Genomic DNA, 27363 nt, shown 5'->3' on the forward strand with positions numbered 1-27363 from the left:
GTAGTCAATATTGGTATTTTATGTAGCAATCTTTAGTTTATGTTTATCATAAGTTAATAGCTTGTTAGATTCTAAATGCAGTTAGTTAACGTTACCATGTATATGTAACGTTATATGTATATACACTCTTTTTCTGGACACTTTTTGTATCACAAACCGTACTGTATTTGCAAATCTGGTATGTCATAAATGTATAGATGTAGCAGTACTGTATATCTGTATGTCGTGTGTCATATATCTTATGATTAATTGAAAATGGGGGACCCTGATGTAAACAAGACGAAAGTCTTTCTCTGGTCTGCATCCCCTTAACAATTGTATGTATTGAGCTGTACTGTACCCATTCTGCAATCTGTTAATAAAGTGTTCAATCAATCAATTCAAAACCATACTGGATACCGGATCTCCTCTCTGGTAAACAAGAATACCCTGAAGACTGGCAGGAGCACTCATTCAAGGGTACTACGACTATGCGTGCACCTCATGGTACCAAAGCACCTCAAAGGCGCTTAAAACAAAATTACAAACATCACAAAACAAACTGGTCAGACTACTACTTGACCTTACCCCTATAACCCACCTCACCCCTGCCCACTTTGACAACCTAGGATGGCTTAGAGTAGACGACAGAGTACAGCAACTTGCAATGGGCCTGGTCTACAAGATACACTATACGACCGGGGTACCCATGTACATGTCAAAATACTTCCCAAAGGTCAGTGAATACCACAACCACTACACCAGAGGAAGCTCAACAAATCATGTAAAACCCAGATTCGGCTCAAACAAGGGACTAAACACGTTTCGCAATTATGCCACAACAATGTGGAACGCCCTACCCAAAGCTGTAAAGGAATGTGAATCACTACCCACATTCAAAACCGCTCTTAAAGAGCACCTACGGGAGGCTGCAATTCGAAACTGGCCACCGTAAATGCCCAAAACCCCCACCACCTCCTAATAGACAGTCTCCTCCCCACCGCATGTATATATTCCCTCCCCGCCGTATGTATATTTCTCTCCCACCCACCCACCCCCTCCTAATGTACAGTCCCCTCCCCATCATATATACTCTGTCAGGATCTAGGGGTAACAGTACTGTATATTTGAATACCGTTTATGTCACAAATGTATCAGTACTAAATACCTATATGTCCCTATGCCATAAATGTCATGTATGTTGTGTATGTCATAAATGTCTATATGAATTGAAAATGGGGGACCCTGATGGAAACAAGACAAACGTCTTTCTCAGGTCTGCATCCCCTTAACAATTGTATGTATTGAGCCGTACTGTATTGTACCCATTCTGCAATCTGTTAAATAAAGTTTTCATTCATTCATTCATTCATTCATACTGACGTTGGTAAAGTGAGCAACACTAGTTTCGATCGTATTCGTATTAGTACAGTACATCTGATTACAACCAAGAATCAAGAGGTTTATTTGTCACAATACTGCGGCATGGTCATGCTAGACCTACAAAAGGCCTTCATTTACATTTACATTTAGTCATTTAGCTGACGCTTTTATCCAAAGCGACTTACAAGTTCTGTGCGACAAGACAGCAAGAAGGGTATAACTCTATCAGCTGAGTAACAATGTTCATCAAAGTGTTGCGTGTTACAGTGTAGGTTAGTTTATTAGGACAAGTGCATGACAGTAAGGTTAGTCGGGGTTAGATTTTTTAATTTTTTTTATCATTTCAGATAATGGTTGAAGAAGTGAGTCTTTAGTCGACGGCGAAAGATTGGACGGGATTCGGCTGTCCTAACTGGGATGGGTAGTTCATTCCACCATTGTGGGGCAAGGACTGAGAATAGGCGGCTTCTCTTTGATGACCCTCCGGGAGCTTGGATAGGAGTAGATCTGAGGCGGCCACTGATTCGACACCGTCAATCACACCATTCTGATTGACAAGCTAAAAGCAATTGGTTTTGATAGTTTATCAGTGAGTTGGATACAATCCTACCTGGAGCGGAGAGAACAGATGGTGGAGGTAAACGGTACCCTATCCCCCCCCCTCACAGTGAACTGTGGTGTTCCACAAGGAAGCATACTAGGACCACTACTGTTCCTAATTTATGCAAATGACATGTCGTCAGCTTGTGACTGCAACTTGTTCCTGTTTGCGGACGACTCAGCCCTGCTGGTCTCTGACAAGAACAAGTTACAGGTTGAAAAAACCCTCAGCTCGGAACTAGGCAAAATCTGCATATGGCTCGCCGACAACAAACTATCATTACACATGGGCAAAACAGAGTCCATTCTCTTCGGTTCAAATAACAAACTCAGCAAGACCGACGGCTTCTCAGTTACAGTGGGTGACAATATTGTCACAAGGAAAGATGAAATTACCTACCTGGGTTCCATCCTAGAGGCTAATCTTTCCTGTGACAAAATGGCATCCAATGTAATAAAAAAAGTCAATCAACGAACTCTATTCTTGTACCGGATCTCCTCTCTGGTAAACAAGAATACCCTGAAGACTCTGGCAGGAGCACTCATTCAAGGGTACTACGACACTGCTTGCACCTCATGGTACCAAAGCACCTCAAAGGCACTAAAAACCAAATTACAAACATCTCAAAACAAACTAGTCAGACTACTGCTTGACCTGACTCCTAGAACCCACCTCACCCCTGCACACTTTGCCAACCTAGGATGGCTTAAAGTAGACGACAGAGTACAGCAACTTGATGGGCCTGGTCTACAAGATACACTACACGACCAAGGTACCCATGTACATGTCAAAATACATCCCAAAGGTCAGTGAATACCACGATCACAACACCAGAGGGAGCTCCACAAATCATGTAAAACCCAGATTCGGCTCAAACAAGGGACTAAACACCTTTCGCAATTATGCCACAACAATGTGGAACGCCCTACCCAAAGCGGTAAAGGAATGTGAATCACTACCCACCTTCAAAAACACTCTCAAAGAACACCTACGGGAGACTGCAATTCAAAACTGGCCCCTACAAATGTCCTAACCCAGTTGTACAATAAAGACCAAGCATGGCTTTGTCAGTATTCCAATGTACCCAACCCCCCCCCCACCTCCAATGTAAGTAAGTAAGTAAAGTTTATTTATATAGCACTTTTCACAGAGACAGCTCACAAAGTGCTTTACATACAGCAGAAATTAAATTAAATTAAAATAAAAAGCAAGAAACCATTCAAGAGATAAGATAGAACAAAACACAATGCATCACAGAGAAACAAAACAAAACAAAAGATATTCTATACCTGAAGGAGAAGCTCAAACATTACCCAAAGGCCTGTTTAAACAGTAATGTTTTTAGCTGATTTTTAAAAATTTCAACAGACGATACAGCTCTTAGGCCACGAGGAAAGGCATTCCAGAGTCTAGGCGCTACAGACTGAAAGGCTCTGTCACCTTTGGTGATCAGCCTGGTGCGCGGAATGACCAACAGGTCCTGGTCAGCTGTCCTCAGGGTCCTGCTGGGCACATATGGTTCCAGCAGGTCAGTTAAATATTCTGGTGCCTGGCCGTGCAGAGCTCTGAAAGTGAGCACCAGGACTTTGAAATTAATTCTAAAATGTATAGGAAGCCAGTGCAAGGAGGCCAATGTACAGCCCCACCCAACCCCACCCCACCTACCCAACCTCCTCCAATGTACAGTTTCTATGTCAAATGTATGTCAGTATTCCAATGTAAAGTGAATATTGCTATTGCACTTTACTGCTATATTTGCACTCTGGTTGGATGCCAAACTTATTTCCGTTGTACTGTACTTGTGCTGTATAATGACAATGCATTTTAATCTAATCTAATCAAATTTTGTGTTGAGCGACATTTTATCTCATGGCACAAGGGCATATTAAACATATTTTCCCTTATTCTGAAATACAGTATATATAAATAAATATATATATACTGAAAATATATATGTTTTATATATATGTTTTTTTTTGATAGATTAGAAGATAACCATTTGCATTCGAGGCACAAATGTCTCTGACTTCTTTCCATGTGCAAGCCTGCCAAGATAACTCAAATCTCTGCAGGCTTTCTGGATTAAAGGGGTTAATTGTGCTAGCCGTGTTGATTAAAAAACAACACATCCGACCAATATGATTTTAACCCTCGAAAGCGTTGCATGCAAATCTTAAGAGGGCCGGCCAACGATTGCGTGGCCCACAATCTATAGGCGTGGGATTGAAGAGGGTCTGGCTACAGTCCCTGGATCAGTGGGATCAGATAGGCTCTGATCATAACTAGCTAGTTTTTCTGTCTTTATTCAACATTATTATTGCCACACTGCTCACGCCCGACTTCCACCGGATAGTCAAGAGACATTATTACTCCTCTTGTTGAGGACCCTTCCTGCTTCTTCTGGCCCTTGGTTGCCGGGGCGCGTGTATCACTTCCGCAACGGATTTAGTTGGCACTTAGTTAGCACCGAGGGATACAGCGCAACAGTAAGAAGCATTTAGTTCACTTCCCCTTTCACATCGCGCCACGCTGCAGTTAGTGTTGTGTTCATTCATAGTTAAGCGTGGCGCAATGTGAAAGGGGAAGTGAACTAAATGCTTCTTACTGTTGCGCTCCAGAGACTGTTACTGTACCATACAATATACTATGCAATGTACTACCTCTACTGTCTTTAACTATGAATGAACACAACACTAACTGCAGCGTGGCGCGATGTGAAAGGGGAAGTGAACTAAATGCTTCTTACTGTTGCGCTCCAGAGACTGTTACTGTACCATACAATATACTATGCAATGTACCTCTACTGTCTTTAACTATGAATGAACACAACACTAACTGCAGCGTGGCGCGATGTGAAAGGCGAAGTGAACTCCAGCCTCGCGGTCAAGTCCACGCCGCCGCCGCGAGCATCAACACAGCAGCGCGCCGCTGCCGCGGGGGCGTGTCACGTGGCCGTCGCGGCCAATCAGGCGAACCCGGAAAAGAAAATCCGACTAAATCCGTTGCGGAAGTGATACACGCGTACAGGAGAGGGAGGGAGGGAGAGAGAGAGACACACAGGCTCAGCCCCGAGCCCGCTGTATAGTGACATGAATGAATCATTCCCACTGATTACAACCTAGAACAGTTATGAGGCGACAGTGGTTCGGGAGGTAGAGCAGTCGCTTGGTAATCCGGAGGTTCCCGGTTCCATTCCCACTTGAGCAAGACACTTAACCCCTAACTACAGTACCGATGAGCAGGTTGGCACCTTACACGGTCGCCTCCGCTGTCGGTGTGTGAATGGGTAAAATGGGAGGAACAAATTGTAAAGCACTTAAAACGCAACATTTACCAGTTACCATTCACTCAAGACTGTAGCACTCTGACTCAAGTTCAACACTGTTGATGAACAATGTTACTTTCCCTTAGCTGCCAGAGTTGTATCCTTCCTGCTGACTTGTTGTACAGGACTTGTGAGTCGCTTTGGATCAAGGCGTTCAGCTAGATGACTAAATGTAAATGTATTCGCTCACACGGCTGTATTTGCTTTTTAATGACAACCCTCTTTTTTTCCTCAGCAATACAAATACAGAGAAGTGACGGTGCGTGAGATAACTAATGTCATCTCCCAGTACAAGGACTTGAAGCCGGTCATGGATGCCTATGGTGAGGCCACAGTTACTGTATGCTTTTTTTTATCTCGGACATGGTGTGTGAAAAACATACAATATATGTTTTTTGGTTTCTAAACATAGTAGCATAGTACATAGTAGTATTGACATATTAGCATTAGTAGGTAGTAGTATAGACATAGTAGCATAATACACAGTACATGGTAGTATAGACAGAGAAGCGTAGTAGTATAGACATATTAGCATAGTAGGTAGTAATATAGACATATTAGCATTAAGATGAGTTTATAAAAACCCTTTACATGTCAACAGCTTTTACTGTAGATAGAAATGGATGATCCCATGTTGTAGAGCATGCTCTTGGCATCCTACAGTATATGGTATATTGGATGTTGGAATTTGATGCAGGCAACCTGGTGATATGGACTTTAAAAAGTATAGTTTCGGATAGTATAGCGATCAGCCCAAGCCAAGGCAATGCTGACTCAGGGAGTCGAGAGCGCAGTCTCTTGCATTGGTGACGAGCGCAATCTCCGCTACGCCACCTGACCGCCCTAGGATGACTTTTTTTAAATGAAAATATAATTTCTTTTTCTTTTAATAATAATTTTTTTAATAGTCACCTTTTATTTAACAAAAAATAATGTTTGGTGAAAGTTAGATTTGCACTTTATTAATCCCAATAGGGAAATTCATTCTTGTTTGATGATCAAGAGGCACTTTTTTTTTGTTTTAAGTGAAGTTTGGTGAAAAAGCAAGTTATTGCACTATTAATCCCAATAGGGACATTCATCTTTGGTTGATCAAGAGTAACCTTTTTATATATATATTATTATTATTATAATTTTCTTTAAGTGAAGATTGGTGAAAGTTAGGTTTGCACTTCAATCCCAATAGGGAAATTCATCTTGGTTTGATAATTTTTTTTGTGTCAAATAAAAACAAAGCGTATTTGAATGATTTTCTTGGTGTTTCTAGTTTTTAAGAGAAACAAATCGATTAAAATCATAAATCGGATGTGGTGTGAAAAAATCACATTTTATTTTTAGGCCATATCGCCCAGCCCTAGCTGTGACATTACTTCTATACTAGTTGACATGACCAGTCTAGTTTTGATCACCAGATTGATTCTATACATCTATACTGTTAAGCTAAGCTTACTAGTGAGGTTGCTGTACTGAGGAACCACAAGGGAACCAGCCTTATGTTTTCCCTTTTAGGTTCATTAGTTTGATTTACAAAAGCTTTTACTGAGCAATCTTTTGTCCCATTTCTCCCCTTGGCCCTACCACTTGGCCCTACCCCTCTGTTATGCGCGTTCCCGTGAAGTGTAGGGTTGTCTCATTTCACTTCGCTAAAGACAAATATAATACCATTTTAGCTTATGGAGATGACCAATTTTAACTCAAAATAACATTCTGTTTCAGAACCTCAAACGGTAGACTTGGACCACACACATTGACAGTGTAGTCAAAAAATCTAACCCTAACTAACCGTACTGTCATGCACTTGTCCTAATAAACTAACCTACACTGTAGCACTCAACACTTTGATGAACATTGTTGCTCAGCTGAGTTGTGCCCTTCCTGATGGCTTGTCGTACAGAACATGTAAGTTGCTTTGGATAAAAGCGTCAGCTAAATGACTAAATGTAAATGTAAATGTAAGAAGGCACGGCAACGCCTCTACTTCCTCAGGCGCCTAAGGAAGTTCCAAGTCAGTCAGAATATCCTTAAGAACTTCTACTCATGCACAATAGAGAGCATCCAGACTGTCAATATCACCTCCTGGTTTGGGAATAGCACCGCACAAGACCGTAGCAGACTACAGAGAGTGGCCATTCAGCCGAACGCACAATTGGAGGTGGGATCCCAGTTGTATCTCCTCCGTGAGATAAAGACTGGTAAAGCACTACGGCCGAAAGTGTGAATTTCCGGTGTATGTACTTCCCCTGGAAGCTGCCTCCGAACGGACCAAACCTTTCCCGAATCCTGTCGGCAAACAAGTTAGAACGTCCCGGTCATGTAGTAAATTCTTCAGGCAAAGCCGTTGCAGTAGCTTAAACAAAACACTGAAGTGATTAGACTGGGTATAGAATTATAAATTAGTACTACTGGATATAGTGCTTGTCACTGTATGTACAAAGTTGTAGTATTAATATGTACAGTGATACAGCTATGAAGACACTGGTAGTAAATCGCAGCGTAACTAGTAAGAGTAGGTAAGGGATATGTACAGATATAGATATAGTATCTACAGATTTGTAAAAAGGATTATAAGCAGGTATGCACAGACGGATGTGCGTAGATATCTATATATATATATATATATATATACACGGTAAGAATAAATATATTTATGCAGTATATACAGCATTATTATAAGTTATGATGATGTACTTACATTATGATGTAAGTACTTGGTTCGTCAGTTGAGTTTTTGTGATTCGAATACAACAAATCAGTGTTTTCGTACATCTGTTTCTGTGCCCCACATCACACCCTTCAACCCTGTCACCCCCCTCTCTCTCTGCCTCTGTACCTCCTCCCTTCTCCCCTCCCAGATGGGTATGATGGGGCCCCCCAGAGGGCAGGGGAACCTGGGTCTGGGAGGAGCAGGGCTGGGCCCTCAGCTCCAGAACAAGGGCCCCATGGCCAACAGCTTGGCCCAGTTCAACATGGACAAGAAGAACCAGCCCATGCAAGGCATGGCGGCGATGGTAAGACATTTAAGACCCGACCGCCGCCTCTGTGACTGGAGAAAGTGGTCACCGTAGAGTCGTAGACACCGGAGAATGTGGTGGTGGGGCAAAAAAATAAATCAAATTTGTTTCAGATGGGGGTAGATTGGGTTCAGAAACTACAAATAATCTTGTGCACTATTAACTATTTTATAGATGTTGAAAATAAGAAAATGGTTTGCAGATTACACAGGGTATCTGCAGGATATTAAAAAGGCGATCCAGAAGCAGCTGTTGCTCCTGCTCCACGCGCAGTGCCAGCGGCTGGGGCAGGCCAACGGGGAGGTGCGACAGTGCAACCGGCCACACTGTCGAAGCGCGAAGAACGTCCTGAACCACATGACCCACTGCCAGGCCGACAAGTCCTGCCAGGGTGAGTACAGGATGGAGGCTGGGTGGGTAGTGGAGTCCTGTCAGGGTGAGTACAGGATGGAGGCTGGGTGGGTAGTGGAGTCCTGTCGGGGTGAGTACAGGAGGAGGCTGGGTGGGTAGTGGAGTCCTGTCGGGGTGAGTACAGGAGGAGGCTGGGTAGTGGAGTCCTGTCAGGGTGAGTACAGGATGGAGGCTGGGTGGGTAGTGGAGTCCTGTCAGGGTGGGTACAGGAGGAGGCTGGGTAGTGGAGTCCTGTCAGGGTGAGTACAGGATGGAGGCTGGGTGGGTAGTGAGTCCTGTCAGGGTGAGTACAGGATGGAGGCTGGGTGGGTAGTGAGTCCTGTCAGGGTGAGTACAGGATGGAGGCTGGGTGGGTAGTGGAGTCCTGTCGGGGTGAGTACAGGATGGAGGCTGGGTGGGTAGTGAGTCCTGTCAGGGTGAGTACAGGATGGAGGCTGGGTGGGTAGTGGAGTCCTGTCGGGGTGAGTACAGGATGGAGGCTGGGTGGGTAGTGAGTCCTGTCAGGGTGAGTACAGGATGGAGGCTGGGTGGGTAGTGAGTCCTGTCAGGGTGAGTACAGGAGGAGGCTGGGTAGTGGAGTCCTGCCAGGGTGAGTACAGGAGGAGGCTGGGTAGTGGAGTCCTGCCAGGGTGAGTACAGGAGGAGGCTGGGTAGTGGAGTCCTATCAGGGTGAGTACAGGATGGAGGCTGGGTGGGTAGTGGAGTCCTGTCAGGGTGAGTACAGGATGGAGGCTGGGTGGGTAGTGAGTCCTGTCAGGGTGAGTACAGGATGGAGGCTGGGTAGTGGAGTCCTATCAGGGTGAGTACAGGAGGAGGCTGGGTAGTGGAGTCCTGTCGGGGTGAGTACAGGATGGAGGCTGGGTGGGTAGTGAGTCCTGTCAGGGTGAGTACAGGATGGAGGCTGGGTGGGTAGTGGAGTCCTGTCGGGGTGAGTACAGGAGGAGGCTGGGTAGTGAGTCCTGTCGGGGTGAGTACAGGATGGAGGCTGGGTGGGTAGTGAGTCCTGTCAGGGTGAGTACAGGATGGAGGCTGGGTGGGTAGTGAGTCCTGTCGGGGTGAGTACAGGAGGAGGCTTGGTAGTTTGAGACATAGTGAATGGATTGATATAGTGTAGGGATTAGGGGTGGAACGGTTCACACAATTCACGATTTGGTTGGTATCACGGTTTTGGTGTCACGGTTTTCGGTTCGGTTCGGTATACGTTTAAAAAAATAAAATAAATTGTATGTAACACTCCAAAAATACCATACATCAGCATAAGATATATAGCCTAAAATAATCCAACTTTTCAGTTATTCTCAAGGACATAGTCATGCAAAAACTGAAAGAATGAGGCAGTTTAACATCAGGCACATTATTTTGACAGTGACCGGTTAGAGCTAGGAGAGATTTTGGTACAGCAAGAGAGGGGCATTGCTGATTTAAAAATGCTTCTCATTTATTTGGTAAAAAAAAAGTTTACAGTTTGCCTTAAATAATGTTTGGCACACAAAGACCGAACTGACTGAAAGATATAGGCAACATTTGTCAAAGTATTAACTTAGTGCAAACAAACAAACAAGCTTGTGGCTAACGTTATAACCGAACAATACACGCATGCCCCAAACCGCGGAGGTCATACCGAACGATGTACGGTTCGAATACGAACCGTTCCACCCCTAGTAGGGATGCACTGATAGATGCCTAGTACCAAACTTGACCAATATTGCCTGACAAGAGTGCCTCCGATCCCACCTGTTACAAAGGGTCAGATTAAACCGAATATATATATTTATTGCTTGAGATACCCTGTATAATATTTGTATATCGTTTGATATCCCTTGTATATTCTTTGTACATATACACGGAATATCCCTTTACCTAGTACAGGCCAGACCATAATATTCGTTCTCCTATTGGACAGCGACCCCCTAGTCGCCACGGCCATACCCCCAATGTCTAGTTCAAAGTCACCGCTAAGACATGTCTCAACATGCCCAGATTTGCGCAGTAATACGAGACAGAAATAAGGCTGGTACTAGATTATTCACCTTACGTATAAATACGTTGCAGGTGGATACAGCAGTTAGTTACCCTAATAAGTTGAAGCCTTCACCACGATACAACGTGCTGTGAAGTGGGCCCGTTTTGCCCCGAAATAGAGCCTTGAGACCGCGTGCGAATTGATAGCTGAAGTGTCAGAGTTTAACGCTGTATCGTCGAGTTCGACCTATTCTATTATTAAGTAATAGTCTATTATGTATAGTGTATCGTGCGGCTACCGTTCTACAGTGACCAGCATTACCAACGTTTCATCGTACCGAGCTAGTGTGCTTATCCAGGCTGGGCGGCCTAACCTTGTGCCGTCTTCCGAGGAGCCCCAGACGAGAACCGTGTGGATATGTACACTGGATAACCTACACCGACGACTACAGAGCCCTTTTCGGCTGGATTATATTGCTTTGGTCCTGTGGCTGCTGGAGCAGAGAATCGTCTATCCCCACTACCGTGTGGGATTTACCCTGTGAGGAGCACCGTCGAGCCCGCCTCTAGGACTCTGAGGCTGGCTAGCTTTCACCCATGCTGCAGTGCATACCGGAGAATAGCTGTTGCTTTGTCTACGGACCAAGGGATTATTGCACTGTCTCCTGTACCTGGAGTCTCTTTATTCCTCGTTGATCCAGACTTTTGCTACCGACAAATCCTCTCCCCTGCTGGCTTACAACCGGAGGGAACCCCCCTAGTATCTCCAGCTGACCTACTAGTGTACCTTGTATAATTCTCATGCTACAGGTGGTATTAATGATCCCCTTCGTAATATGCTCATGGACTTACGCTCTTGACCTATTCATGCACATTCTTCGCCTTACAAGCGCAACTCTCATTCTTAATAAATGTAAGATAATCTTGGTGCTCTTCTAATAAATATTATAAACAGTACTTTCTTGTTAAGCCGTGTTATTGTGTGGGTGTTCATCTCATATACATGTGTACTGTATGGCCAGTAGTAATGTACATAACTCAGTAGTGGTTTAATGATACCATACTTATTCAATACAGTCAGGGAATTGTACCCCTCAGTTACACCACCCATTATTCTTACAGAGCAATATAGACTTACCATTAGTTTTGGTGCATTGTACAAGACTAATTGAGATATAATCAATTTCTCTCCCATTAGAGAGATCTAACACGCGTCTATATGCCAAGAATGCAGAAATCCAAGTCGCTTGTTACACATGTCTAACATTTTACACATGGCCCTAAGTATCTGATTTTAGTATTGGGGGGGGTGGGGGGGGGGGGGGGGGATCTCGAGATATCTGATACCAGTGTTGTTATCGGTGCATCTCCAGTACAATGTGGCGAGCAGCTTTCTTTCTGTTTTGTTGCCAGTAAGTAACTTGCTGACATCTGAGGGACGTCTAAAACGTGTGTCGACGGAGCATTTCTGTTTCCCCGGCTGTGATGTTCATTCAGTAGGTGTTAATAACATTTCATCCCTGTCTTTCTTACCCTGTCTCTTTTTCCCCTTTTTGTTTGTTTGTCTGTCTTTCTCTCTCCCTCTCTCGTCCTCAGTTGTTCACTGTTGGTCTTCGAGACAGATCATCTCCCATTGTAAGGACTGCACGCGGCACGACTGTCCCATCTGCCCCCCGCTCAAGAACGCCGGATACAAGAGGATCCTGGCGTGTGAGTGTTTGTATCTGACCAAACGACACTATTCCCTAAATGTTGTGTTCGTTTTATTCCTCTGTTTATCCCATTTGGTCCTGATTTTTTCCAAATAACTTTGACCAAATCAATTACTAGCATATAAGACTGTAATTGGTAACGCATTATTTATTACGTGGGGAAATAAGACCTAATCAACATCTGTCTCCTCTCATCTCCGTTCCTGCAGCTCTTCTGACTGGTGCCGGTGCAGTGCTCGGGGGCTCTCTTGGGGTGGTGCCGGGGGGGCAACCAAGCGCTCCCAATTTCAACCCGCCGGGTCAGATCCCCCCCAGTGTTGTTGTAGCCAGCGGGTAAATCGCGATTTTTTTAATTTGTTTGTCATGACAAACCAATTACATAATCCAACATATGTGTAAAGGCACAACATATTCCAGTTAACGGTATATTTTTTTAATGATTTGTTACGGCGTAGTCGTTCTATATGAATTGAAAATGGGGGACCCTGATGTAAACAAGACAAACGTCTTTCTCAGGTCTGCATCCCCTTATCAATTGTGTGTATTGAGCCGTACTGTATGGTACCCATTCTGCAATCTGTTAAATAAAGTTTTCATTCATTCATTCAGTCAATACTTCCATGCGTATAAATTGAGGAAGCGAGCGAGTCCACAGAGCGGTGGATAGGGGGGCGGGTCACGTGGGGGTCGCGGCCAATCAGAGGAACCCGGAAACCGAATTCCGTTGCGGAAAGGATACACGCGTCCCCCACCAGGAAATCTTTTGTTACAAAGACTTTATTACCTGCATTCTGGTGTAGAATTATTTTTATTTGTACCCTTTAAACACACGGATCAACGCAATATTGGTAATATTATAGAGTCCTTACCTGGTCTCTGGTGTACTGCAAAAAGAATAATCCAATTATCTTATCGCCATTCCAGATATCCACGGCGATCCTGTCTCCGACGTTATCCGGCATTGCACATGAACGGGCGGGCGGGGTCAGTTGTCCAAGCCATCCCTACAAGCCCTTGTTTTGCCGTAGTGTTTAGACCCCGCCCCCACGCCGCAGCTTGGTAGAGAAAAGAAACCACATAGTTTCAAATGGAGTGCAATAGCGGCCGCAAGGCGTTAGGTGGCGGTATTGACCGTCTGCGATCTCAGACCGTCTGCGATCTCAGACACATTCAGTACAGCCACAGAAACGTAAATCTAAGTGAACGGCAACCAATGTGTTAAAGGGGAACTATTGTTTTTTTTGTTTGGCTGGGCTCCGCCCATACTCACAATGCACTTTGAGTGACACCTGCACTGGCAGATAACTGGGAGGGAGAGAGAGAGAGGGGAGGGACAGAGAGGGAGGGAGAGACCGACCGACCAGACCCTCTTTTGAGGAAGTGCAAGTGTCTGACAGGGAAACCGCTTCCGCATTATTTCCACTCGTTCCGTTTTTATTATAATTTCAACGTATCACAGTTGATAGTGTAAATTCTGAATGGCTTGGTTTTTAGTGGGGGAGGATCTTGTCTCAACTGAACTGGAGGAATGGGACTGAATGAGAATTTCACATCTAGTCAGTGTTGGGTACAACCCCCACATTGCTAGAAAACAATGCAAACCACTGGAAAGGGCCATTTATAAGATAGGGGACCTTTTAAATTAGAATTTATTAGAATACTAGTATTTCAAACAAATGGATATCTTCAGCGATAAGTATGTGGTAAATCTACTCAAGGGGGACATTGCTTTCCTTCATATGGCCATATGGCCAACACATGTCAGAGTTGTAGCTGTGTGTGAGGCGTCAGCGTACCCTGACATGTAGGGGTGGGACGACACATCGATCCAGATCGATATATCGATCTATTATCAATGATCAAATAGGATCGATGCAACGTAAAAAGATCGATTCATATTGCGCTACTCTTATTTTGAAAATCCCCTGGTGAGCATATCCGCCCGGCCGCCACAACAACAGTAGCTCAGTAGCAGCGTGATGTTAGACGTTAGACAGCATTATTACATGGCGTTTTCACATTCGCCGAAATGCTTGCTTGTGATTGGTCAATAGCGTAGCGCGCATCAGAGGTTCGTTATCACACAATAATGACCGCTGTGGGACAATAATGACCGCTATGCGCAGCTGTTCGCAATCAAGCCCCACTGACACACTGCCTCAGTGCAGCTCAGCATATGCACAGCTGCACTCAGTCATGCAATCAGACCAGAGACCACAGACCTGCCGGCTGCCGAGGCGATAATAATAATCACTTTATTTGGGCTGACAGAGCCACAGAACAACTGCGTCTTCATTTGATCTAGTCTTGTCGATGAATTAGGTATATTGTTAGTAAGTTAGCCATGTAATAAGCGGGATAATGTATAGCTATACTCGATCATTGTCGCAAAATAATTGACCTTCACTGACGTTTAAAACACCTCGGCGCTGCGCCTCTGTATTTTAAACTCTGTCGGTCAATTATTTTGCGACAATGACCTTGTAGCTATACATTATCCCTTACTTGTTTCAGAGTCCGCCTATTTTGCGACCCGAAATAAGTGCCTGTTGTTTTTTTCCCCCCACAACGGGTCAAATGCATCTAAACACGCTTTGCATCCTCGCCATTCCTTTATGCCCACGTCGCGTTAAATACCGAAATTAACGTTGCGTTAGCGTAAGCTAACTAAGCTAAGCTGATCAGAGCCATATAGAGAGAACAGCAGAGGTCCACTAGGGACTGGGAAGGGGGGGGGGGGGGGTGGTTACTGCATTCTCGAGATAGCCCCACTACCAGGATCTGGCCGGTACTGCACCTTCGGACTCCCAATATGCCTTTTCCAGCCAAAATACAGCTCTGTGACAGTGAATAGGATATTAATATCGAGGAAAAAAAAAGAAAAACGAACCAAAAACAGTGAACAGGTCTATTTGTATTAAAAACAATAGATTGTTTTTCATTTAAATGTCTGGAAGAGCTCAAAAATAAAAAAAATAAAATGATATTTCCATTGCCTGTTTTGTTGTTGATTTAAATGTGACTGATTGTGTTAAATGGGCATATAATAATATCGTCTCGTATCGATCGCAGGCACCTGAATCGAATCGTATCGTATCGTGGCAGACTTCGTGATATCGGAAAATATCGTATCGTTGTCCAAAGAATCGATATCGTATCGTGATGAAACTGGTGATTTCCCACCCCTACTAACATGACTGTGTTCATCTTGTGTCTCCCTCTTCATCCCAGTCGATTGCCCACGGCCACGCCTCCCTCTGCGTGGCTGCCCACGGCCACGCCTCCCTCTGCGGCAGGCACGAGGAAGAGCTGGCACGAGGACATCACGCAGGACCTACGGAACATCTTGGTGCACAAAATGTGAGTATTTTTTTATATATAATTATTAGTATTTATTTGATAATGATACAAGACAAAACATACATGAATATAACAGAACAAAATGTATATACACACACACATACATCAGGGGTCGCGCTAGGATTTTAAACTGCCGGCCAGAATGTCGAATGATTACAGTTTGTCGGACAAATAATAAAAAAAAAACTGCCATATCTATTTTCAATGCATGAATGACAGGCAGGTGCATTTAACACTTCCAGTGCCACGCCTCTTCCGGGAAGTTACTGCCTCATGCCAACCATTAACCCCATGTAAACGGTCACCTTGTTTGTAGAGCTATAACCATATTCTATATTATAGCTATGGATACGGTACTATAGTCATTTGACACTGGGTTTCTTCCGGTCAAGATGCAAAAAAGAAAAAAATTTTCCATCCATACGTTCCCGTGTTATACCGTGGTGAATATAAGTATGGTTTTAGAGCGGTCTATCGTAATCCGTGAAATGCTGAGTTATAGTCTTACACGTCGATTACATTGTAGACGCTAGCGTTCTTCGCCTGAACCCGAGAACAGAAAATGAAATCCGAGACCTGGGGTCATTCCACAGCCCAGGATACAATGTTATAAATGTAGCTCGATAGCGCCGCCTGGTAGGATGCGGCCGGTACTGCACCTTCGGATTCCCACTATGCATTTGTCAGGCAACACACAGCATGTCATATATGTTATCATGAATTGAACATGGGGGACCCTGATGTAAACAAGATGATGAATTGAAAATGTCTAGGCTAATAAACAACTTGTGACAAATAACTCTTGACTTGACTTGACCACCAGCCTCTCGCTCTTAAGGCATTAACTGGGTTAATTAATCTAAATGTTATATTGTAACTGTCTAGTTATTGATTGATTGAATTGATTGAAAACTTTATTAACAGATTGCAGAATGGGTATACAGTACACAGTACAGCTCAATACATACAATTGTTAAGGGAATGCAGACCCCAGAGAAAGACTTTCGTCTTGTTTACATCAGGGTCCCCCATTTTCAATTCATCGTAACATATGACATACAGATAGACAACTGGGTTAATCTAAATGTTACATTGTACAGTAAGTGGGGAGTGTAAACAAGTTGACCGCTGGCTGTGTTGTGAAATGTGAATAAACCGTGAAGTCACGCGAAATAACGTTATACGCGACGCTATACAAACCAATTACATAATCCTATCCAACATGTGTAAAGGCACACACAACATATTCCAGTTAACGGTATATTTTTTTAATGATTCGTTATGGCGTAATCAATACTTCCATGCGTATAAATTGCGTTCAGCCTCTCTCTCTGGAGTTAACGGAGTTTCGACTCCTGGCTAGAGGAGCTTGTCTCGGCTCATGCGGGGGGCCAATCAGAGAGGGGTCTGCAGAAATGGGAGGGGTCTGCAAAAATAGAGTTCAACCAATCAGAGAGGGGTCTGCAGAAATGCGGCTACGAATTGTAGAGACGCTAACAGTTTGCTAGCTTGTTGCTGCGATTTATGCAGAGGAGACTTGGCGCGAGTCACCTGTGGAAGAGGCACAGGCGAGAGAAAAGCGAGAGTGTTGTTACGTCGGAAAACATCCGGTCGTTTTTTCAAAATAAAACACCTTTCAGACTAGAATAATCAATACAAATTACTAGGCTATATTGCAGAGTTTTTTTTTACCGGTCCGAATGTCCGGAGGGAATTACATTTTCTGGTTTTGACCATAAAAAAACTGTCAAAACCGACAATTACCCCTGAGATACATATATATATATATACATTTAATTTCATTTGAAACCTTTATTTAAACTCGAAAGACAACTGAGGTTTCCCTCATTTACAGTCACGTTGAGTGTACATACAGAAATAAGCAAAATAAAAAAGCATATAAAATCCTAACATTCCGAGCAAACTCAGGGGACATTAACTCATTGGCTGCCACGCTGTTTCCGGGATATGGCTATACGCTGCCACGCATTAAACCAATGGAGTCCGTCACCTTGTTTGCAGGGCTATAACTATTCTATATTATAGCTATGGATGCAATACTATGGCCCATTTGACATTGAGTATCTATCGTTCAATATGTGAAAAAAAATAAAAGAAATCCATCCATACATTCCCGTTTTATACCGTGGTGAATATAAGTATGGTTTTAGAGCGGTTTAGGGTAATTCCTGGGAGGCTAGTAATAGCCTGTGACGTGTATTATACTAAATCCATTGGCATTTGGTCCCTATACGCTACAATAAAAAATTCAAATGCATATATGATCTGTATTATGTTCCATCATGAATGGGGTCGTTTCTGATTAATTGATTGTCAATAACGGCATTCGTTAGTACAACAACATACGCTGACTATGAAAACATGGCTATGAAAACAAGGCACAATCAAGCTGAAATTGACGTTAAATTGCTCTTACCTGTGGCCGGTGGGATTCCAAAAAGAATATTCCAATTATTTGATTGCCATCTGGTAGATTGTATGTCCATTTGGCCCATGACATAACCCACCACAGCATAATGAATCGGTGGTCCCGAAAACGATTCAATGCGATCGGGTGAAGCCCTAGGTTCAGGTTACTAGAAAAGTCCGCCTGGACCAATATAATCGACGCACAGCCCAATACAGAGTTTCGAAGGATGTGCAATACCGGCCACATCCTACCAGGCGGCGGTATTGGACTTTTGCGATATCAGACTCGTTCCCTATGATAACACCAGGCTCCCTGGATGGATAATAAATGGAAATACATACGTATACACATACATGACATACATGGACAAGACACAACAACCTGAGTATTAACACATTGGTTGCCAGCCTGATATGACGATTTATCGCATAGATGCCACCACGTTAATCAATGGGAGGACGAGCACATTTGCGAATGCATAAACTATATCTTAAATTATGGCTATGTGTCTAATACATAGTAGAAAAGACTCACGCACATCCCAAGTGTAGTCACGGGTGCTAGACTCAAATTAGATCTGTAATGTTGTGGAAAAAAAGTGCACACCGTCTATAGTGTTCCCAAGTTTTGTACATTAAAACTTGGGAACACTATAGACGGTGTGCAGACTTTTTTTCCACAACATTATGTGTCTAATACACCCATCGCTTATCAATGACTTGCTTGCAGTCAACATTGTTTTTTCATCAGTACATTTCCGTTTTATACCGTTTTGAATACGAGTATAGTTTCGGAGAGTTCTAGTAATTTTAGAGAAATTCCGCGAAAATAGCCATTTACTGGAATACACAAAACACGTTGTCATTTTCCGGCTGATTTATGAATCGTTTTCAAATAAACGCTAGATTATCGAGAGTATTTGTGTTCTTATGCACGATACGAAATAATTTATTCGTGCTGCGCTCAGCACCTAACGCCACACACACACACACACACACGTTGTGAAATCTGTGAAAAACAACTCTGATTAACCCAAAACTGGTAACATAGATTCCTTACCTCAGATCAGATGTTCTGCAAAAAGATGAATCCAATTCCTGATCGCCATTCCAAATATTGATCACGTTTATTGATCCAACGTTATAGTCCGAAACGCATAATCCAAGCTGCTTCCAGCCTCGCCAGTGAATCTGGTAACACGACACTGCTTGCCAGAGATAGGAAAATCCTGGACCGGAGTATTTCTCTGATGCACTTTTTCACTCAATCCAATCCAATGATGTGCAATCCCATCCGGGAGACGATAGGGGGCGGTATTTGCCCTTTTCGAGCTCAGAGCCATTCCCAATGATAAAATAATTTGTATCGCAGCTAAATTAGATTGAGAATATCCATATATTGATCGGCATGCAAAATATTGCAATAGATTGCTGTATCGATCCCGCCCCCACCCCTACTGACCTCTCTCTCCCCCCCCCCCCCCCCCCCCACACACACACACACACACAGAATGCAGGTCATAATCCCCACTTCGGTCATATTCCCCACTTCGGACCCTGCTGCCCTGAAAGACCCGTGGATGGCGAACATAATGGCCTACGCCAGGGAGAAGGAGGGAGACATGTACCAGTCTGCCAACAGCAGGGTAAGGAATTCTCTCTCAACACTTTTTCACAAATGGTGCGGAGCCTGGAGGACGGACACGTCCTTGACTTCACTGCTTGTTGAACACGTATTGATTTGTTCCTCGGTGGTGTTTTCTTTTCTCCCGTCATCACCTCCACTTGTCGTCTTGTTCCTACATTTCCTCCCTCCTTCCCGTTCGTCCCCACCCTCCCCTCCCCTCTCTCTCTCTCTCTCTCTCTCTCTCAGGCGGAGTACTACCACCTGGTGGCAGAGCACATGTATATGATCAAGAAGGAGCTGGAGAAGAAGAGGAGGACCAGGCTGCCCACGGCCACGCCTCCCTCTGCGGCAGGCACGAGGAAGAGCTGGCACGAGGACATCACGCAGGACCTACGGAACATCTTGGTGCACAAAATGTGAGTATTTTTTTATATATAATTATTAGTATTTATTTGATAATGATACAAGACAAAACATACATGAATATAACAGAACAAAATGTATATACACACACACACATACATCAGGGGTCGCGCTAGGATTTTAAACTGCCGGCCAGAATGTTGAATGATTACAGTTTGTCGGACAAATGATAAAAAAAAAAACTGCCATATCTATTTTCAATGCATGAATGACAGGCAGGTGCATTTAACACTTCCAGTGCCACACCTCTTCCGGGAAGTTACTGCCTCGTGCCAACCATTAACCCCATGTAAACGGTCACCTTGTTTGTAGAGCTATAACCATATTCTATATTATAGCTATGGATACGGTACTATAGTCATTTGACACTGGGTTTCTTCCGGTCAAGATGCAAAAAAGAAATAATTTTTCCATCCATACGTTCCCGTGTTATACCGTGGTGAATATAAGTATGGTTTTAGAGCGGTCTATCGTAATCCGTGAAATGCTGAGTTATAGTCCTACACGTCGATTACATTGTAGACGCTAGCGTTCTTCGCCTGAACCCGAGAACAGAAAATGAAATCCGAGACCTGGGGTCATTCCACAGCCCAGGATACAATGTTATAAATGTAGCTCGATAGCGCCGCCTGGTAGGATGCGGCCGGTACTGCACCTTCGGATTCCCACTATGCATTTGTCAGGCAACACACAGCATCCTAAGATTGAATAGGGTATTAAAATCGGAAAAAAGGATAAAACGACCCAGAAACGAGAATCTTCGTTTATGGCACTGAATGGTTGGGGCACAGAAACGAGAATTCTTGTTTTTGGCAATTAATGTGTTAATGATGTAGCCTAACAATAACAACATATTATATTAACTATTAACACATTCTGGGCCATTGGGATGCGTCTAATAAATCTCTAGAGGACTGGCAAATGTAAACAGACGTGGGGCTGTTTGTAGAGCTAAATCTAATAGATACTAACGTTATATCCAATGGCATTTCCGTTATACAGATGCTACAGTTAAAACTCAAACTGCATATGATCGGCACGATCCTCAAGCATGTATGCATGAAAGGGGGGGGGGGGGTGGGGGACGTTGTTTCTTATTATTGATTACCAATAACCGTGTTCGTCTAAGTAGCCATATAGGCCTATCGTATCATAACAAGGCTCGATCGGGCTCTAATTTACATGAAAAAGATCTTACCATGAGCCGGTTGGATCCCCCCGAGCATTTCCCCGTTATCAATCGCCATCTGGTAGATCGATATGTCCATTGGCTGATGATAAATCCCCTTATTGCATAGTGAAATCCGCAATCCAAAACGTAATCCAAGCTACATGCTGCACATCCAGAATCCAGCTAACTGAAAACTCCATTGAAAGTCAAAAAAAAGAATGCTCCGTTCAGCCACAGGGCACACTGCATTATCGCGATAGCGCCCCTAAGAGGATCTGGCCGGTATCGAATTCAAAGAGTAGGGTACATCTGCAGTGCATCTCGGCGACCTTGAATAGGTTATTAAAATGGAATAAAAGCAAAAACAACTTGCCACGGATATATCCGTGCTTCTGTCCACGGGTGGAATCGAAACACGGAGATCTCGCGCATTGTGTTAGCGTATTATATTTTGGACTGAAAACGATTTGAAAATAAGGGAATAATATATTAGCCTACAGCTTCGCCTTGCACAAGCGGATGGATTGGGGTCCCCATTACCAACCTTTTTTCTAACTGGTTTAATGTTGGCATTATTTTCACGGACCCGCCTTCAAGGTGTGGCATCTTCATAATAAACTATAGATTTAATATGGAATTCAACATATTATAGTTAAATGAAATATACAACTCACCATAACGCAGAACCAGTGGGAGCCCTGGGCTTGTTTCTCTGCAACGAGATGGTCCCATCTATTGGTCCCGTTCTTTGCTCACGTTTCTTTCTTTCAAAACACATTTAATCCAGGGTGCTTGGTATCGATGTGCGGAAGCTGTTTTGAAGGCTTTATTGCCTCGTTAGATCTCTCGTCCTCGTCCTCAATTTCTTATATCCTTAACTGATTAATCAGGCGATATAACAATAAGAAATGGATCCAACACAGAGAGGGTACTTAGTAACGTGACTTTACTTCGTTGGTAGTCAAATCATAACAACCACAGGTGTGCAATCGCAACGTGCCAACTCGAGGTGAGCATGGCAATAGCACTGGGACAAACCTAACCCATAACAGTTTGCTAGCTTGTTGCGGCCATTTATGCAGAGGAGACTTGGCGCGAGTCACCTGTGGAAGAGGCACAGGCGAGAGAAAAGCGAGAGAGTTGTTACGTCGGAAAACATTTGGTCGTTTTTTCAAAATAAAACACCTTTCAGACTAGAATAATCAATACAAATTACTAGGCTATATTGCAGAGTTTTTTTTTTACCGGCCCGAATGTCCGGAGGGAATTACATTTTCTGGTTTTGACCATAAAAAACTGTCAAAACCGACAATTACCCCTGACATACATGTGTATATATATATATATATATATATATATATATATATATACATTTAATTTCATTTGAAACCTTTATTTAAACTCGAAAGACAACTGAGGTTTCCCTCATTTACAGTCACGTTGAGTGTACATACAGAAATAAGCAAAATAAAAAAGCATATAAAATCCTAACATTCCGAGCAAACTCAGGGGACATTAACTCATTGGCTGCCACGCTGTTTCCGGGATATGGCTATACGCTGCCACGCATTAAACCAATGGAGTCCGTCACCTTGTTTGCAGGGCTATAACTATTCTATATTATAGCTATGGATGCATGCAATACTATGGCCCATTTGACATAGAGTATCTATCGTTCAATATGTGAAAAAAAATAAAAGAAATCCATCCATACATTCCCGTTTTATACCGTGGTGAATATAAGTATGGTTTTAGAGCGGTTTAGGGTAATTCCTGGGAGGCTAGTAATAGCCTGTGACGTGTATTATACTAAATCCATTGGCATTTGGTCCCTATACGCTACAATAAAAAATTCAAATGCATATATGATCTGTATTATGTTCCATCATGAATGCATGAAAGGGGGGGGGGGGTAGTTTCTGATTAATTGATTGTCAATAACGGCATTCGTTAGTACAACAACATACGCTGACTATGAAAACATGGCTATGAAAACAAGGCACAATCAAGCTGAAATTGACGTTAAATTGCTTTTACCTGTGGCCGGTGGGATTCCAAAAAGAATATTCCAATTATTTGATTGCCATCTGGTAGATTGTATGTCCATTTGGCCCATGACATAACCCACCACAGCATAATGAATCGGTGGTCCCGAAAACGATTCAATGCGATCGGGTGAAGCCCTAGGTTCAGGTTACTAGAAAAGTCCGCCTGGACCAATATAATCGACACACAGCCCAATACAGAGTTTCGAAGGATGTGCAATACCGGCCACATCCTACCAGGCGGCGGTATTGGACTTTTGCGATATCAGACTCGTTCCCTATGATAACACCAGGCTCCCTGGATGGATAATAAATGGAAATACATACGTATACATATACATGACATACATGGACAAGACACAACAACCTGAGTATTAACACATTGGTTGCCAGCCTGATATGACGATTTATCGCATGGATGCCACCACGTTAATCAATGGGAGGACGAGCACATTTGCGAATGCATAAACTATATCTTAAATTATGGCTATGTGTCTAATACATAGTAGAAAAGACTCACGCACATCCCAAGTGTAGTCACGGGTGCTAGACTCAAATTAGATCTGTAATGTTGTGGAAAAAAAGTGTACACCGTCTATAGTGTTCCCAAGTTTTGTACATTAAAACTTGGGAACACTATAGACGGTGTGCAGACTTTTTTTCCACAACATTATGTGTCTAATACACCCATCGCTTATCAATGACTTGCTTGCAGTCAACATTGTTTTTTCATCAGTACATTTCCGTTTTATACCGTTTTGAATACGAGTATAGTTTCGGAGAGTTCTAGTAATTTCAGAGAAATTCCGCGAAAATAGCCATTTACTGGAATACACAAAACACGTTGTCATTTTCCGGCTGATTTATGAATCGTTTTCAAATAAATGCTAGATTATCGAGAGTATTTGTGTTCTTATGCACGATACGAAATAATTTATTCGTGCTGCGCTCAGCACCTAACGCCACACACACACACACGTTGTGAAATCTGTGAAAAACAACTCTGATTAACCCAAAACTGGTAACATAGATTCCTTACCTCAGATCAGATGTTCTGCAAAAAGATGAATCCAATTCTTGATCGCCATTCCAAATATTGATCACGTTTATTGATCCAACGTTATAGTCCGAAACGCATAATCCAAGCTGCTTCCAGCCTCGCCAGTGAATCTGGTAACACGACACTGCTTGCCAGAGATAGGAAAATCCTGGACCGGAGTATTTCTCTGATGCACTTTTTCACTCGATCCAATCCAATGATGTGCAATACCATCCGGGAGACGATAGGGGGCGGTATTTGCCCTTTTCGAGCTCAGAGACATTCCCAATGATAATGTCAGGCTGGACGGATGAAAAATGAATGGATATTGCTAATAAAAGAAATAACGATTTTAAATAACGAGAAATCTCGTTATTGGCAACCAATGCATGGCGGCCAATAAGTTACGAGAAATCTCGTTGTTGACAACCAATGTGTTAAAGGGTACCTAAACACATGGTCGTTCTGCTGCCCTCTAGTGGTTGATCTTTAAACCACGCTGCACACTCTGACATCGCAGAGTGCCTCTGTTGGAGGTACTATCAAAGTCTGTAAAGAAAAAAAAAGAGGCACTGTGACAAAAAAAAGAAGAAAAAAAACCACACTCACTATGTACCCACTGTTTTACCAACCACTGTTTGACTAAGAAGTGGTTGTTTTCAGTCCTCATTCCCCTGACAACTAGTGGTGGGATTCACCAGAGGCCCCCCACAATACGACTAAAATAGCACGAGACAAGAGTCATGATATTGTTATATTGCGATTTATTGCCTTTTTTCCAAATTATGTCAAAACTTCAACTGCAATAAAATAATTTGTATCGCAGCTAAATTAGATTGAGAATATCCATATATTGATCGGCATGCAAAATATTGCAATAGATTGCTGTATCGATCCCGCCCCCACCCCTACTGACCTCTCTCTCCCCCCCCCCCCCACACACACAGAATGCAGGTCATATTCCCCACTTCGGACCCTGCTGCCCTGAAAGACCCGCGGATGGCGAACATAATGGCCTACGCCAGGGAGAAGGAGGGAGACATGTACCAGTCTGCCAACAGCAGGGTAAGGAATTCTCTCTCAACACTTTTTCACAAATGGTGCGGAGCCTGGAGGACGGACACGTCCTTGACTTCACTGCTTGTTGAACACGTATTGATTTGTTCCTCGGTGGTGTTTTCTTTTCTCCCGTCATCACCTCCACTTGTCGTCTTGTTCCTACATTTCCTCCCTCCTTCCCGTTCGTCCCCACCCTCCCCTCCCCTCTCTCTCTCTCTCTCTCTCTCTCTCAGGCGGAGTACTACCACCTGGTGGCAGAGCACATGTATATGATCAAGAAGGAGCTGGAGAAGAAGAGGAGGACCAGGCGGCGCAGAATGAGACGACTACCCCCCACTGGAATGCCTCCTGTAGGCTAGATGCCAAAACGACACGCACACACACACACACCAGGGTTTCCGGTAGCTGGTAAATACAGGCCAATGGCCGTCTAGAATTTAAATTGGCTAAAAATATATATATATATATATTAGTGCTGTCAATCGATTTAAATATCTCGATTAATCGCATTATTGTCCATAGTTTAATTTCAAATTAATCGCATTTTTTATTTTTTTCTATCTTAAAGTTAAACAGATCTTTTTCAAATTCCAAGTTTTAATACTTTTTTTTTTTTTTTTTTTTTTATTATTGCAAAACAAAATTATTAAAAGTCAGTACTCAACACACAATGCATAATGAAACTAACAATTAAGATGGCTAAAATGACATGCAAGCACAGAAACAGAAAGCAAAAAAAATATATAATAATATTTTACCGTATACAGTGTATATCCAACGAAATCACCAATTATACCAATGTCTTATACAGGATATACCCCTAATACCTATTATCTAAAACCCTACACACATATGCTCCAGCTCGAACCCCCCCCTCCCGGACCCCTCCTTGGATAGTACCTCCATTATCCCTCGCTCCTAACCAGACACTACCATTATAAGCTAGCTTTTATTCTCTCCACCACTTCTAACCACATTGACATTTTGGATTCATTGAGACCCAGAATTCTTGCTGTAGATATTTCTTGATAAATCACATCGAGATATGTAAGAAACCAAACCTTCCGGCACATTTTTTCCGGTTCAAACCAGCGTGATGCGATCAGCTTTTTAGCTACTGTGATACCCGATAAAACCAATCTCTTTAGCTGTGGATTTACTGCAAACTCAAAAACATCATTCAATAGTAATACAGAGGGGTGTACTGGTATATTCCAAGATACGAGTTTTGATAATTGTTGGGTCACATCTTTCCAGAATGCCTTAACTGGTGGGCAGTCCCAATACATGTGCATAAATGTCCCTTCGTCTCCATTTGTACATTGGGAGAATTTGGAGTCTTGTTTAAGACCCATTCTGTTCAGTCTTATAGGAGTCAAGTATGTCCTGTGAATATAGTTAAGATTGATTTGTTGATGGTCCGGGTTCCTTGATGTAAGTCGGACATTTGCCCATGCTCCTTGCCAATCAAAGTCACTTTCCAGGTCTGGTATATCCCTCCTCCAGACAGAGTCTAGTTGGAGGGTTTCATACGAGGACGTTAGTAATTGATAATAAAAACCTGAAACAAAACCTCTCGATGTCTCTCTTTCATAGAAGAATTTGTGGTATCTGTGGTGTTCAACTGGTATGTCTAATGGAACACCGTGAGACTTCAAACATAGCCGTAACTGTATGTAAAAAAAAGCCATGTGGACTCTGTGAGATTAAATTTTGTGCATATTTCTCCATAACTACAAAAACCCTGGTTGTTAAAAACATCCCCTAATGAGTGTATGCCTTGCTCTTCCCATATAGGGAATCTTATAGGACGTTTTTCAATTAA

General features: G+C 43.1%; 1 protein-coding gene across 1 annotated transcript; it reads left to right on the forward strand.

The window, feature by feature from the left end:
- The first annotated feature begins 367 nt into the window (after nucleotides 1-367).
- On the forward strand, nucleotides 368-27188 carry LOC311245192 (histone acetyltransferase p300-like). Its single transcript, XM_084335003.1, has 11 exons — nucleotides 368-459; nucleotides 5524-5611; nucleotides 8141-8296; nucleotides 8502-8690; nucleotides 12269-12382; nucleotides 12594-12717; nucleotides 15616-15744; nucleotides 19685-19820; nucleotides 20048-20217; nucleotides 25427-25544; nucleotides 25772-27188. The coding sequence occupies exons 2-11, from the start codon at nucleotides 5599-5601 to the stop codon at nucleotides 25895-25897; spliced, it is 1275 nt and encodes a 424-aa protein (XP_084191129.1). The 5' UTR covers nucleotides 368-459; nucleotides 5524-5598; the 3' UTR covers nucleotides 25898-27188.
- Nucleotides 27189-27363: the final 175 nt, after the last annotated feature.

Source organism: Notolepis coatsorum (genome assembly GCF_963971535.1).
Source record: "Notolepis coatsorum genome assembly, chromosome: 18".
Taxonomy (NCBI): Eukaryota; Metazoa; Chordata; class Actinopteri; order Aulopiformes; family Paralepididae; genus Notolepis; species Notolepis coatsorum.